The sequence below is a fragment of the Rhodamnia argentea genome, chromosome 6, assembly GCF_020921035.1.
Source record: "Rhodamnia argentea isolate NSW1041297 chromosome 6, ASM2092103v1, whole genome shotgun sequence".
Taxonomy (NCBI): Eukaryota; Viridiplantae; Streptophyta; class Magnoliopsida; order Myrtales; family Myrtaceae; genus Rhodamnia; species Rhodamnia argentea.
The window spans coordinates 22,067,297-22,082,925 of record NC_063155.1 but is presented as its reverse complement, the minus strand read 5'-3'; the positions used below and the strand labels follow the sequence as shown (position 1 = coordinate 22,082,925).

General features: G+C 42.6%; 3 protein-coding genes across 3 annotated transcripts; 2 read left to right on the top strand and 1 right to left on the bottom strand.

Annotated features, from left to right (window-relative positions):
• The first annotated feature begins 3,262 nt into the window (after window positions 1-3,262).
• On the top strand, window positions 3,263-4,849 carry LOC115734398 (E3 ubiquitin-protein ligase PUB23-like). The gene has a single exon (XM_030665155.2). The coding sequence runs from the start codon at window positions 3,289-3,291 to the stop codon at window positions 4,597-4,599; it is 1,311 nt and encodes a 436-aa protein (XP_030521015.2). The 5' UTR covers window positions 3,263-3,288; the 3' UTR covers window positions 4,600-4,849.
• Window positions 4,850-7,608: 2,759 nt separating this feature from the next.
• LOC115734399 (probable RNA 3'-terminal phosphate cyclase-like protein) lies at window positions 7,609-11,660 on the top strand. The gene is made up of 6 exons (XM_030665156.2): window positions 7,609-7,871; window positions 8,606-8,755; window positions 8,899-9,077; window positions 9,163-9,338; window positions 9,486-9,699; window positions 11,058-11,660. The coding sequence occupies exons 1-6, from the start codon at window positions 7,667-7,669 to the stop codon at window positions 11,265-11,267; spliced, it is 1,134 nt and encodes a 377-aa protein (XP_030521016.2). The 5' UTR covers window positions 7,609-7,666; the 3' UTR covers window positions 11,268-11,660.
• A 213-nt stretch (window positions 11,661-11,873) lies between these two features.
• On the bottom strand, window positions 11,874-15,178 carry LOC115734400. Its single transcript, XM_030665159.2, has 7 exons — window positions 14,858-15,178; window positions 14,574-14,671; window positions 14,366-14,425; window positions 13,371-13,616; window positions 12,853-13,014; window positions 12,496-12,585; window positions 11,874-12,205 (listed from the first exon to the last, which is right to left on the bottom strand). Exons 1-7 carry the CDS (start codon window positions 15,142-15,144, stop codon window positions 12,015-12,017), a joined length of 1,134 nt encoding a protein of 377 aa, XP_030521019.2. The 5' UTR covers window positions 15,145-15,178; the 3' UTR covers window positions 11,874-12,014.
• Window positions 15,179-15,629: the final 451 nt, after the last annotated feature.

Genomic DNA, 15,629 nt, shown 5'->3' with positions numbered 1-15,629 from the left:
CATCGATTTGGAATCTTTGATTTTTGGGTGGTCCGACCTGTTCATTTCGCAGGTGGTGTCGTCGTAAAAGTTTGAGCCTAAGCCGAAGTGTTAAAAGGGGAATTCTCTGGTAAGTTCTGTGACCTAAAATGTCTGTCGTGCCATTTTTGGTTCGGTTGATTACCCAATTTACTCTTCTCTACGGATTGATGCACGGACGACCTTATTTGATGGTATGTTCATAGTTAACCTTAAAATCTAATAGTTTGACAAAAAAAAAAAAAAACTTAACATCTAATTTTTTGGGATATTATCGTATTTTTTAAACACTTCATCGTTTTTATATTTCGTGTTCCCTCTTTTCCTTGTCTTTGTTCTTTCCTCTTTCTGTCTGAGAAGATTTTGCCTTGAGATGATGGACTCGGTAGTTGGGTAACCTTTTAAATTAGTTTCCTAAAATCAAGAATATATAAATCGTGTAGTGGCCATCGGTATTATCGTACGAGCTCGGATGAAGGGGCAGAAACATTTAAAGGCTAAAACGATATCCAAGGTGAGGGCACAGTTGCAATTGAGCTTTTTGCCCCCCGCGTTCAGCCTAATGACCACCCTCCCGACCAACGACACCCCGGAAACACGCCCGTCGTTCAAATCTCATTCTCGTCCTTAGAATTCGGAGCGTCATTCATCCGAGGAACCATTTTTTCCCGAGTCGGTTGTCATCGCTATCATAAGAGAATAGTGAACTTCTCTATTGTAATCTTTCAATTTACGAGGCTCTGATCAAACCTATGTGATCACAATTGGTTACTACCCCTGAGATCGATCCTACATGAAAAGCCCAGTATTTTCTCCTGGCGCATCAGACCAGTGATTCTGTCCATGAGTTTGGTCCAAACGCAACCTCCATTTAACAGCTTTCGGCACGCAATAATGGCCTGATGTTTCGTGAAGTATAAGTAGCAAGAGCTAGAGGGAGCAAAATGCAAGTTGGGCTTTACTAACATAACAAATTTTGAGTGATCGTAAGAATAATAACATATCGCGGGTCACAAATTCATAAAGGAGTGATCGCCACAAAAATTTCTAATTAGTTGCTATTTATTATTATTATTTTTTTGTGGCCTAAAACAAGCTATCAATCTCATATTGGATCAAGAACAGTCACATATTCATGCCTCAAACTTGAGATAGGCATTGGCCTTGCAATTTGCATGGCATGGTCCTTGACGTGAAGACCCATCGCTCCTCATTTATGAGAGAGAGAGAGAGAGAGGGAGAGAGTCTTAAATGGAATTCACGCCATACTCCATAGGAGTGATGCAGAGAGAGCTGTACCCACGTCAAGAAATAAATTGAAAGCCGAAACCTACACAAAGCAATAGGATGTAGCATTATGATTGCATGTGATTGCCCTGTTTTATTATTATTATTTTTTAATGGGATGTCCCTCATTATATCGCAGAAGTTTTTTTTTTTTTTTGGGTCAAAATATCGCAGAAGTTTGAAAAATTGTGAATTGGATTAAGGTCTTCCAATGTGCGAACCATCTCTGTACCAAATGACCTTCTCTTCAATAAACATTGTCTAACCCTAGCTTTTGAATATGGATACTTTGTTTGACACCGGGATCGATTTCCCAGTTTTTTGAACCTTAAACTTACCTTGTCAATCGCTTTCAAGGTCTACTCAAGAACCGGCCAAATTTGTTTTCTTTTTTGATTTATTTTTTTTGTTTCATATTTAGTTAAGCAAAATGAAAGTAAACGTAAAAACAAAAATCGCAATTTGTCAATAATGATAATCCATAAACACTAATGAACACGTAAAAGTTTCAAACATATCACATAAAAATGTTTCCAATTATTCCCGGTTTAGTTTTTACCCAAAAATCGGGAACCAAACCGTGATACCAGTTTCACATTTTTAGGAATCAGGAATCGGGAATCGGGAACCGTGAAAACCTGGAACCGTTCCGTTTCGTATGGCCGGTTCGTTCTAGTTCCAGTTCTCAGCTGCGTAGCTGTGATTGAGGCAACGTGGTATGGCTCGCTGTTCGTGGAAACTGTAGCAATCTATAGTTGACGAAGATGCTCCAAAAGCGAATGACTACCACCGTTGACTAAAGATACAGTGGATCCCAAAAAGTTCCCAGATCTTAAAAGGGAAACAAAACCATCTAAAAAGTTAACACCCCCAAATAAATTAAACCTTGAATTGGCGTCCAAATCCATGTACTTGGCAGTTGGCACCTAGTAATCAACGAAAAGATGTCGAAAATGTCAAACGAAACCCTAGCGAAGAAGAAGAAGAAGAATCATTCAAGAGGAGAGGCAAAGCCAGAGAAGTTCGCGGGGGAATTCGCACGAGCCACATGAGACGTTGTCGGCGACAGGGCATGGTGGTGCTCTCAGTCTCGGCACAGCCCCCATCATTCAATATTTATCGAGAGAAAGTCAAACGCCGAATATACTTCGTAATTCATGCGAGCCCTCAATGAGTCATCGTCCGTTTGTGTCATTTTAAGAGTTAATACAATCAAAAATACTAAACTGGTATCCTCAAGCCGTATTTAGTCTAACTAATTTTGTGTCACAAAGAACTCGAAATCGACACTCGTGCCATATTTACCCTAAATTGATATACTCGTATCATGTTTATCCCGTGTTGCGGTAAATATTAGATTTCTTTGGGAGAGAAAATGTGGCGCATGTGCACCAATATGAAGCAATTAGGGATAAATTTTGGATTTTTTTTTTACGTAAACTTCCAAATTGGTATATCCATGTCATATATATTCTAGATATCGAGGGTGTGGGCAAGGTTGTACCGTCGGGAGTTTTCGTGACACAAAAATGAATTGATGGTAAATACGACATGAGAATACCGATTTGAGAATACTTGTGATATTAAGTTTTTACTTTAATGTCTTGAAAAGCGGTGGCGGTCTCAGCGCTCTTAGCAACGCCGACGCTCCTCCCAAATCATCCATTAATTGCTCCCAACTCTTCCAAAAGGAGAGAGAAAGTGTTTATTAAGTTGGATCTTTTCTCCCTCCAAAGCCTTGGAATTGGAAATGGTCCCCCCAATTAATTCTCTCTTCTCTCTCTCTCTCTCCTGTTTTTTTCCCGAGTGTTGACTTTATGGTTTTGAACAACAAGAAGGCAGGCAGGCAGGCAGTCACCTTTTACGTCGCCTGCAATGGAATGAAGAAAAGAAAAAGCTCGCGCATTCACAGTTAGATCTCCACTCCCAAACCTGCATTTATAACCGACCAAGCCTTATTCAGAGTTCGCAGCTGAGGATCCGATGTGCGCTTCAATGGAGGACGGCGACCACGGCGGCGACGGCATCGACGTGCCTACCCACTTTCTGTGCCCCATCTCCTTGCAACTCATGGCAGATCCCGTCACCGCCTCCACCGGCATAACCTACGACCGGGATAGCATCGAGCGGTGGCTCTTCACGTGCAAGAGCAGCACCTGCCCCGTCACCAAACAGCAGCTCGGCTCCGGTGCCGACCTCCTCACCCCGAACCACACCCTCCGCCGCCTCATCCAGGCCTGGTGCACCCTCAACTCCTTCGACCGCATCCCCACCCCGAAGCCGCCCCTCGACAAGGCCGCCATCGTCAAGCTCCTCGATGACGCCAAGAAGTCCACCCGCGCGAGGCTCACGTGCCTCCAGCGGCTCCGGTCCATTGCCCTCGGGGGCGACGACGGCGCGAGGAACAGGAAGTGCTTGGATCAAGCCTCGTCCGGGGTCCTTGAATTCTTGGCTTCGATCATCAAGAACGACGAGTCAACGCTCATCGTGGTCAGTGGTTCAAGCGACGGTACCGAGCTGGCGCGGGCGAGCGACGAGGCGCTCAACATCCTATGCCATTTGAACGTCGCCGGATCAGATCTCAAGAGGCTAATGATAAATGACGACCTCACGGGATCGCTGATGCGTGTGCTCAGAAGCGGAAGCTATCAATCTAGGGCATACACGACGATGATCCTGAAGTCGGCCTATGAGGCAGCGGATCCGATCCAACTGATGAGCGTCGGACCCCAATTCTTCGCCGAGCTGGTCAGAGTTCTCAAGGACCAGATCTCGCAGCAGGCATCGAAAGCTGCATTGAAGCTAATGGTGGAGCTCTGCCCGTGGGGGAGGAACCGGATCAAGGCGGTTGAGGGCGGTGCGGTCCCAGCCCTCGTCGAGCTCCTGCTCGACACGAACGGCGCATCATCGGCAGACTCAAAGCGAGCCTGCGAGCTGATCCTGACAGTGCTGGACCAGCTGTGCGGGTCCGCGGAGGGGAGGGCGGAGCTGGTGGCGCACGCGGCGGGGCTGGCCGTGGTGGCGAAGAAGGTGCTGAGGGTATCGCACGCGGCGAGCGACCGGGCGGTGAGGATACTGGCGTCGGTGTCGAGGTTCTCGGCGAGCGCTCGAGTGCTGCAGGAGATGCTGCAGGTCGGGGCGGTGACGAAGCTGTGCCTGGTGCTGCAGGTGGACGGTGGGTCGAGGACGACGGAGAGGGCGAGGGACATCCTCAGGCTGCATGCTAGGGTTTGGAGGAGCTCTCCCTGTATACCACCTCCCTTGCTCAGATCTTATCCAACACCATCTTCTTGATCAAGCCATGTGTACAGATTCATATATGGTGGTTTCAAATTTTTTTGGTGCTCTCTTCTTCCTTCATCATTGTGAGAGCCTCCATAGGATTCTACTGCAATGCAGTAGGCAGACTGAAAAATCTGAAAGCTTCAATTCTTCATTGTCCTTTTTGTCTTCAATGGCATAAAACTCATCTCTTAGTTGGAATATCTGGGGAGCTGGAAATGTCATAAATTGGCAATAGAGAGTTGATCTCGTTGCTGTCCCTTTTCTTGTAAGCGTTTTTCCGGTTTGTTAATTGAGTTGGTAATTTGCTGTTTTATTGGGTTGGTCTAATTAAGTTCGATATAAAAATTTATAATCGGTATAATATGGGTCTGACTATTGTAAGTCGAGTCGAGTCCGGCCCGTGACAAGAGGACCCGATTGAAAATTCTATAAATAGCGCTCAAGTCTCTCTTCTAAGCCTAACGCTTTACAAACTTCCCCACCTAAGGAGTGCATAAAGATCCGCGTCATAAGGGGCAATTTCATCGAGCCATTGGTTCAAAGGGTGATAGAGGAGATAGACTTGAGCGTCGGATCGTCGCCATTCTGCATCAAGAATGATGGGTTTCAAATCATGTGCACAAATCTCTTTAGACCATTATTGTGTTCCTAGATTCTAGCCACGTCAAACATAAATTGCCGTTTTCGCGGCTGACATTTCTTCTTCTCTGTATTTCTCTCCCTTTCTTCCCTCATTATTTTATTTCTTCCTGTGATGACGGATGAAAATGTTGACAAGTGCATGGGTACTTGTTTAGCTGTCTGTTTGAACTGGCAGAGCGATTCAACTCGAGCAACCTGATCAGTGCAATCTCAGCCTTTCTATGTCTACTCCTGCTCAAATCCATCGGTAAAAGGAAAAGGAGAATGAAACTGATCTCAAGTTTGACCTTGAGCCGACGAGTATTTGATAGAGATAAAATGAAGTATGCCAAAAAAAATAATAATAATAATAATAAAGTCAAGGGCATAACCATAAGTTGTTCATGTTTTGTAACAAGATGTTCCTTAATTACAAGTTTCCAACATAATTGTTGCGGAGTATGTACTATATCCAATGTACTGGAACTCGATTAGGGCCCTAACATGATATTAAAAATTGAAAAACTCTAGATCGACTATGTGTTCTTATTAAGATTCGAGAGTTACCGCTCGAGTCCACTCGACTAAATTCCGAGGTCCCAGACCCAAAAAAAAAAAAAAAAAAAAGAAGTGCGAGGTCAACTTTTTTCCTCATCTTTTCTTCGTACTTCTAAATCTCTTACTCAGAACGTGAAACCCAAATGAAAACACACACTCTCTCTCTCTTCTCTCTTTCTTTCTATTGTAATTCCCTATAAGTTTCTGTACTGAAGGAATTTATTATTATTATTATTTTTTTGTGCCAAAGACAAGGCAAATTAAATGAAAGTTTGACTTTGAAGGAAGCTTCGAAAGAAGCATGGACTTTTTCCCCAATCCTTGGAGGAAAGTGGGGGAAAGGAAGAAGCATTGACCTTTTACAAAATCGAATTGTTTAGGTAATTTTTAAGATTGATTATCTCTGTTCCTCACGGATCAAATTGTAATTAAGGAAAACCCATTTGATGGTGCTTGGGAGCAACATGCAATTATTAAGTGATGAACGAGAGGAATGGTTTCATGATGGTGCTCTGTCCCATGGTCCTTTGCTTGTTAATCGCGTCAGCCACTTTATCGCAAAAGCTTCGAGATTTCATCATTTCATCGATAAGTCAAAAGCCGGTCGATTTTTGAACCGGGTCAAATTGAGAGAACCGGTTGAGAAAATGTCAGCTTATTATACAGTAACGAAGAAAATTAACCGTAAATGAACGACTCGATGACCCTCTTTTTTGAGTTTTTCACCCCTAAAACCCGTTCAAAAAGATGGTCAGCAGCTCCTAAACTTCCGAATTTTTTTTTTTAGCCATGAGGGTCTCATATTATATATATGTTGCAATTCCAGTTTTACCCTTTTAAGGCAAATAAAAGAAAAAACAAAACTCTAATTCCGATCAATTTTACGTTTTGGAGAACATAGACTAGCCCCCCCTCTCTTCATCTGTCCTTTTTCTTCTTCCGCCTTCAACTTCGTTGCTCAACCGCTGCATATTTGCATCGCCGATGAACGTCGTCGGCGCCGGCTTCGCCATGCGAGCTTCAATCATCAAGTCGTTTGTCAAAGGTGAGAATCGGACAACACGGGATGAAGAGTTTTTCTAGGATGAGAGCCGTGGCTCGGTCTTGTAATGAGTCAAAAATGACCTCTCGGTAGTTGCTGAGGCGCCAATTAGAATACCTTCTCGGCCCGAAGAACCGCTAGAATTATACATATCACATCAAGTTAGTCGATGGACAACGTGCGAATATTCATGTACTATCCCTTGTGGGTCTTGAGAGATGGAGGCTAGATTATCCGAAAGCGTAGATACCTATCAAAATGAAACAACTTACACTAGTAATTATAAGTACAGAAAAAAAAAAAACAACAACTTTTTTTTTTTGTAGTTCGGATGATGTAATTAGAGCCGACAGAAAAGAGTCAGGGTGGTCAAGTCCGAAGAACCCCGTTTCTTACTATTGAAGCAACAAATCCTAATATATAAAAATATCTTTTATAAATAAATTTATATATTCGGATCAAAGCTGAAAAAGCGATTTCTCATGCTTCGCGTCAAAATCGAATCGACTAGGGCACAATAGAGAGAGGGGCAAAATAATATGCAACTAACCTTCACATGTACAAGACAAAAATAACCTTAAAGTATCACACGAGTGACAAAAAAATAATTTGAAGAAGAAGGGTATTTTAGTAAGTTCACGCGAAATTGGTAAGGGACATTTTCGTCCCTTCATTAATATAATAAAAGAAGTGAATGTAATGGGCCTTTCATTTGAGGACCAAGGCCCAAAATCAGGTTGGGTCACTTTGGGCTCGGCCGATCTTCCGGTTTAGGGTTTTAAGCTGAGACTGCATTCTGCAAAACCCCGAACGCTGAAGAAGAAGAAGAGGAAGAAGAAGAAGAAGAAGGAATCGATGGGGAAGACGACGTACAAGAGGGTGAAAGGGAGCCAGAACCTGAGGCAGAGGCTGCTTCTGTCTACGCTCGCCTCCACCGCCGTCATCGTGGAGGACATCCGCTCCGACCACACGTGGCCCGGTCTCCGCCCTCACGAGGTCTCCCTCCTCCGCCTCCTCGAGAAAGTCTGCGATGACTGCGTCGTCGAGATCAACGAGACCGGTTTGTCTTCCGGCATATATCTGCTTTTCAAAGTGCGTTTCGTTTACCTAGTTTTTGCTCGCTCCAGCTTTAGAGTTGTAGGCCTGGTAGGAGAAGGATGTTGCACCAGGAGGTTGGAATTATCGCTGGCAAAATTGTCGGGAAAGGAAATTGAGCGACCGCGTCGCTTCGGTTGCGAGGCTGGCTATTAGTTTTAGGTGAAAGGGAATGCTGATAAATTGAGCTAGTTGAAGCGTGTACAGAGTTTTTTTTTTTTTCATATGGGATTTAGGTTGGTTGGCTCCGTGAGTTTGCTATGAAGAGTATTCTGTGATTAAGACCTTATTTTGATTGTGTTCAGTTCTAAGAGGTAGCTTATGAAAATCATCTTTTTAAGAAATTAGGTGCCAGTTTAAATTTAAAATTGCCAAATTGCAGTACTAGCATTTGTCTCAAGTTGGACTTGTCTTCTTAATTTTATTGCCCCATGTATCCAGGAATTAACTTACCGGTTCTGATGGAGAGAATGTGCTAGACTCATAGCCAAAGATATTTTTTGTTGTCATATACATTAGGGACATCCTGGCACGAAGGATCGTTGCCTTGTTAGGATGTTCAGTCAGTTGGATGAAGGCCCTCCCTGTGAGAGGATCTTTTGGAATTTGCAACTGTCGTTAATAACTACTTCAATCATTTCTAGGAGTAACCTCAATTCTGTTTGTTATAATTAGAACATGGTCCCTTTCTTGTCACAGGAACGAAACTTAAGTATAAGCCCGGTATCATAATGGGCGGGAAACATCTGGTGCATGATTGTGGTGTCAGCCGTTCTATTGGTTATTTCTTGGAGCCTTTGATTGTACTTGGCTTGTTCGCAAAGAAACCTTTCTCCATAAGGCTCAAAGGTACATATTTAACCAAACTTTTGAAGAGGCTGCACTTTCAATGTGTTACAACAGAACCCAATGGATGTCGTAGAATATCGATTTTGCATACTTTTTCAAAACTTTTAGGAGGGCTTAAGTATTTGTATCTGTTGCTGTGACAGGAATCACGAATGACTCTAAGGATCCATGTGTCGATACATTTCGCTCCACTACCTTACCCTTGCTGAAGCGTTTTGGAGTTCCTGCTGAAGGTTTGCAGTTAAAAATAGAGAGCCGTGGAGTGCCGCCTCATGGTGGTGGAGAAATTGTCTTGTCAGTTCCCAGTGTCCAGAGTCTAGCAGTGAGTTCCTTCATCAAATCTTTTTTCTATTTTACGTACTAAAATATATGGCACATCATATCGCTAAAGTTCTTTCGGTTAACAGGCGGTCACATGGATCGATGAAGGAATGGTCAAGAGGATTAGAGGGGTCACTTTCTCTACACGTGTTTCTGCACAATTTGAGAATACCATGATACATGCGGCTCGTGGAATATTCAATCGTCTACTTCCGGATGTTCACATCTTTACTGATCACAGAGCTGGCCCACATGCTGGAAAGTATGTCTCTATTTTTATTGTGAATTGTACAGAGCCATAATTTTCTATTCATAGCAATTTGGAAGTGCCACTTGATGGTCTGTGTTTATCTTGCCTGCTTTGTTGTTTTCTATTGTGTGCTGATATATAGAAGTTATCTTGTGGCAGATCTCCTGGTTATGGAATTTCATTGGTTGCAGAAACTACTTCTGGTTGCTGCATATCTTGTGATACTACGATATCTTACGGGCTAAAAGAAGGGAATGAGATTGAAGGGGAGGAGAAAAAGGAGTTAACACCTCCAGAAGATGTTGGTGAGCAAACTGCCTCTGTTCTACTCAGCGAAATTGAGCAAGGTGGAGTGGTGGATTCGACACACCAGGTGTGTTTTCTCTGCTCACTCTACTCGTATACCATTTGTTTTCTGGAATATATTACTTTAGAAAATTAGTTTCAATGCTCAGTTTACTTGTCATTCTATGATTACGGTAATTTTTTTTCTTCTTTTTGTAAGATGAGGGGCTAACTTTAACTTAATTGGAGTTATCAGAAATCATGCTGCAGTGAAGAATATGCCTTTTTGCTTGTGTTACCTTCCTTTATCTACTGTGACCCTCCTGTTTCATCCCCTGCTGTGTTGTGTTTTGGTGAAATTTATGTGTGTGGGTGAAAGGAGAGATGGTTCGCATGTAATGGAAGCAGCATCGAGCTTACCTGTCGGGCGCATACGCAGAAACTCAGATGTTGATAACTTTAACTATTTCCATTCATATTTTTTTACATTCTTGCCTGTGATGTGTGTTGATAAATTTCCAAACTCCCTCACCCCCTACCACACAAACACACGCTTGGGCATGCGTGCGCGCACACAACAAGACCTTTGGACTCTATATTCAATCCATGTCCTGATATTTTCAGTAACCAAATAAGCTCATTCTTTCGGGGGAGAAAAGACAAAAAAAAGACCTCTAGATTTGAAAGGAAAGCATCTTTGATGTATGAGCTAATCATTGGCTATCATAGGCAATAAGTTCCTTTCTTGAATAAGACAGTAATTTGTAAATATGATCTGAAAGAAACGTACGGGTTTATTTTCACCGATCACATTAGGCTTCATTTCCCATTACCCCTGAGAACACAACTGGCGGACATCAAGTTTGTACTGCCTAAGAATTAATCCGTGCTTATGTATGTGGTACTGGTGAAACTTAGTTTCTCTAAAGAGGAGAATGCTTTATCTTGGCCCTACCTAATTTTCAGTTCTATGCTCATCTCTAGCGCATCAAGTCTCTTAAGGATCTTTACCGACTCCATTTCATTTGTGAAATGCTCTCTTTGCATAAAGAATAACCTAGCTAGATGCAACTTGTAAGTACTTCTCTAAGTGACCAAGTTTTTAGATGTTTTCATACAAAACTAATGGATGGAAGCTTTTGTGAGTTCGTAATTCCTAGTTTATACTTTATTGGTACTGTATAAGCAAATTTGTGAGCTGCAAGCAGCTGGCTTTGGCAGCTTCATTCTGCTTATCTTTTAATGGAGGTTTTCTTACATGAGATTCTTTAGCTTGATTGATTGCTATGGCTAAGGTGTGGATTTTTTACCAGATAAAATCATATGTTCAGTTGTGATACTGAGCATGTAGCAGTGGTGACAATGCCCCATGATGAAGATGCTATAGATACTTTCAGCCACTTACAATGCCTCGATCATTTTTGACATATCTTCCTTCCTTTTCAGGGTCTATTGTTTCTTTTGTGCGCGTTGTGCCCGCAAGATGTTTCGAAGGTTCGTGTTGGCAAGCTTTCACCTTATGGAATAGAAACTCTCAGGAACATCAGAGATTTTCTGGGGGTCAAATTCGTTATCAAGCCAGATCCTTCAACGGAGACAGTCATACTTAAATGTGTTGGATGTGGAATGAAGAACTTGTCTAGGAAGGTTTCTTGATGACAATTTGTGAAGAATCTTGTATCTAAGGCATGCATTGGTCTTTGCTTGATGGAATTGTGCGAGGTCTCTGGTGGTCCTCCTGTCGACCAGAATGTATCTTCCTCGGTCCCTGCAGAAGAGAATTACTATGGTCATTACACCATAGGTGGACCACAGCAAGCGTTCCCCCATGGCATACGGAAATTGAGTCATAGGAAGCCATGCTCATGTTATATTTTTGTCTTCGGTCAGCGGGCTGACTGCTATCCAATTGAGTTATAGCAGTACGGACGCAAAAATTTTGTTCATTGAAGTTTGGTTTGGACTGTCGTGTAAACATCTTAAAAGTTGTAATACGATGTTGAGATACACACTCCGGAGAAAGAAGCATAGCTGGCTATTTAGGCTTCAGATTGCATTCTCTCCTTTTCTCTACCATTCGTCTTTTAAGCGCAGTTACGTCACGATGAATAATGAGAATTGAGTTTCTACCTATGGAGCCAACATGGTAATCAGGTGATCTTGCTCCTCGCCTAAAATTGCAGAAACAGAATAGGACAAATGAGAAATAGAGAGATGGGCATTGCGAAATTGGTTCTGGGCAGATTGAATTTCACGCTGAGCGATGAAAATGCCTTCTGATTCAGCTGGGAAGACCCTCGATGTGCCAAATGATAAGATCCCCTCAAAGGAGTGCTATACGACGCATGTAAAATGTGTTTTTACGTCTTTTCAAGATTCATCGATTCCATGAAACCTCAATTTTCAGTCTTCACCCCAAGCATCATCTCTCAGCTTATGCCTCCTCACAATCCGGTCCTTTCGGGCTTCTTCCTGTTCCCTCAATTCTCTTGAACCAAAGGACGAGGAAGGCAACTTCAACCCCATGCTCTGAGCAATGAGCCTCTGAGCAGTTCGGGCGGATGTTTGTGGCCTTGGCTTTGGAGGTTCCAAGTCTGAAACATGAGACAAACAAAATGATTGTTCTGAGGAAAATCTACTCCACGGCACATCACACTCCTCGGAAACAGTATAAACACATGCCATTTGGCATCCAACTCAAAGTTCAGCGAAGCGATTTGATGAATGAGCCTGTCACCGGTTGTTGCAGTCAATGATTTTTGTAACAAAGGCATCGCAGCAAACAGAATAACCCTAGGTTCTTCAAGCATGTAAAGCATATTAACCCCAAATTCCAACTTTAGAATGGAACTTTTTAAAAGCAGCAGGACAAAGAGTAAATTACCCGTTGCTGGAACTGAACTCAAGAGAGAATCCCCCTCCTCCAGTATTCGTACCGTGAACGGAAATTGAATACTGCTAAGAGCTTCGAGTGCTGCATTAGGCAATTGGCATTTTCAAAGAAGGTTAGAAGGACTCAACACATTAACAAACTGAGCTTATAATTTTTTAGAGAAATTTGCAGAAAAAAAAAAAAGGATGACAAACTAGTGGAAATTGAATATGGCAGTCTTGTGGAGCTTGCAATAAATTTGGACTCCCCACCACGAGTATCCAATAGTATCACATTCAAACATGATGTCAACAAATCATGCAATCTAACACCAAGAACAGAGTAAAGAGGATAGCAAAACGTAATTACCAATTGCTGGTGTTCGAAATACTGCAAGGGCAGTAGTATCATTGACCCACCGAATCACTACTCCTCGATTTATGAAGTCCTCGAGGAGCTTCTCTAGCTCTGTTGTTCTAGTGCTTGGAGGAAACCCAGCAAGAACAAGAACATGACTAGTGCCATATCTAGCTGCACAAAGATTTTTATTCCCTTAAGCCCATCAAACTCTGAACTCATCTAAAGTATGAGCAATTGATAATGGCTTATGTCCTACAACAATCTTAAACAATCCAGGTCTTGGCAATAGCTATCCATATAGCAAGCATGTTTTCCTAAAATGATGCACTACAAAATGCTAGCATGACATTTCCTAATATGCGCAAATGGAAGATCTAGTTATCAAGTAAAAGAATCCAATCGATTTATATTTTCACCTTAGAAAAGCAAACTTATAATCACAACTGAGACAAGTGTCATGACATGCTCTAACAAAGAGAAGAAACTAACATTACACAGCTTAAGCTGAATGGGCGACACTGACTTACAGGGTCTCAATATAGGCTTTTCTTCTGAATTATGAGATTGACCTTCATCATCCACTTCATCAATGGTCAAATCGTCTGCTACCCGATCACTATATAATTCATCTTTCTTATAAGTAAAAGTGCCCCTTCCACGCCTTTTAGGGGCTTTAGTATTTTTGCTATCTTCCAAAGAAAGCTTTGACACTTCAGGTAAGCATTCTGCAGGGAGTAACTCATTTGGAGAACGATCTGCCAAAGCTTCCCAATCTGCCATTTTTGTAAGTGAAACACAACAAATAAACATTTTAAAATCATGCGGATATAACTTAGAAAAAGCATATGTTTGCTGCCATTGGCTTTTATCTTGGCTAAAAAGTATCAATCTTGCAGGGGAAACCATCATTCTCGATCATCGTGAATCATGAACTCGCAATCACCACCCAAATAACCATAGACAAGTGAAAGTTCCTTTCTACACGATCTTCTTTCCCTTTGATTCCATTATTGATCAACAGAACTAAAAGTTTTGACTTCATATAAGTATATAAGTTCCTCAAATATCATTGCTCATGCTCAATTGTTAAGCTTGTGGGTTGACAGATCATCAATCTATTTATACCATCATCTAACATCATACAAACTTATAACTGGAATGGGTTTATCCATTCAATTCTCAGTGGATAATACATTGTGGTGTTATTAACCCCTAAGAAACCACAGCAAGTATTTTGAGTTGAAGGTGCCGTGTGAAAGAAAAGTATGAAAATCACAAGTACACGTGCAAAAAAAAATAACTTCACCATCTTGTTCCATAACAATATCCCCCAAAAAACCTTGCTTATAAACGTGAAGTTTGCACTTCTGCCATACCATCGCGCTTTTGCCCCATAATCTTACCCAAAACAAAGGCTTTTAGCCTCGAACAACGATGAAATCTCTTCAAGACGCCACATTCGATCAAGATGAATAAATGCAAATGATAAGTGAAACAGTAATATCAGCATGAAAAAACGCACCATCCTCTGAAGTTGCATCGCAAGCTGCTTCATCATCACGCATCTGATGCTGAATGTGCCCTTCGCGAAAAAGAAATCAAAACAAACCAATAAATAGTTGATTCTTGGGCAAGCGATCACTTAAAAGACCTTGGAGAAACAGGTATTAACTTGATTCACACAAACGGAAATGACTTTCGACAAACCGACCGGAAAACGTGAAATGCACCTTCAGCGGAAGATCCCAAGGAGTCAATGCAGGTCAGAGCAGCACGCGGCGATGCACCTCGATCGTCCTTCAAATCCTCCGTGGCGATCTCTACATCACTGAAAAATCAGCAACAGGATCAAGAAACAATGTCCAAAGCAATACACAGAGCGCACAGACTCAAGAAACCACGCGGTCATTTTAAATGTCGAGAGAACAGCGATATCCACGAGTCGCTCGTGCCCGCAGACGAAAAAACATCGCGGGGAACAGGAGGAGGAGGAGGAGGAGAAGGCGACGAGTACCGAGAGGATGAGCTGCCGCCACCGCGTTGTTTGAGGAGGGAAGATCGAGCGAGGTGCTGATCGGACTTGAGAGAGAAGCCCTGGGAGGAGTAGAGACGGGCCAATTCGGCGAGAGCGGAGGCCAATTGGAGATTGGAGGATGGCTCATCTTCTTGCTGCAATTCGAGTTTGGAGATGAGGGACTCGAGGAGGGAGACGGCGGAGGAGACTTCGCCGGCGGACACCAAGTCCTCCACTTCTTCGCTCCAGTTGGTGGTGGCGGTGGGTTCTTCTCTTCGAGTCCCCATTTTCGCTCGGGGTACGATAAAATGAGGGAGTCGCTCCTTGTTTGATCTTGTAGTGGGCTTTTTATTTCGCCTCTTATTCATTTTCGTGCCCATACGACGCCGTTTCGAACGTGTGGCGCAATCATTTCGTGATGTTAAATAATACCTTTGTGGCCTAGTCTCATTCGAAAATATAGCCAATAGTACATTTCACGTTCTGATGAACGAAATCGATCGGTCTCTTTCCGAATAATCGAAACGTCTCGCTCGATATTTAACCGTTTCACCAAAAATGCGCCGAGTTCTCTAACCTTTCCCTTCATCTCCCTACACCGTTTCGGACGCAAACGTAGAAGATCCTGGCTAGAGCCTACTAGAACCACCCGCCATTCCCTAATCGATTCCTGACTTGGACCTTAGGCGCATCAATGGTGTCAATCTAACATACATTATTTTAAACGTGACTTTCGAGCCGATGCCATTGTTTTTGTATTTAAATTATCTAT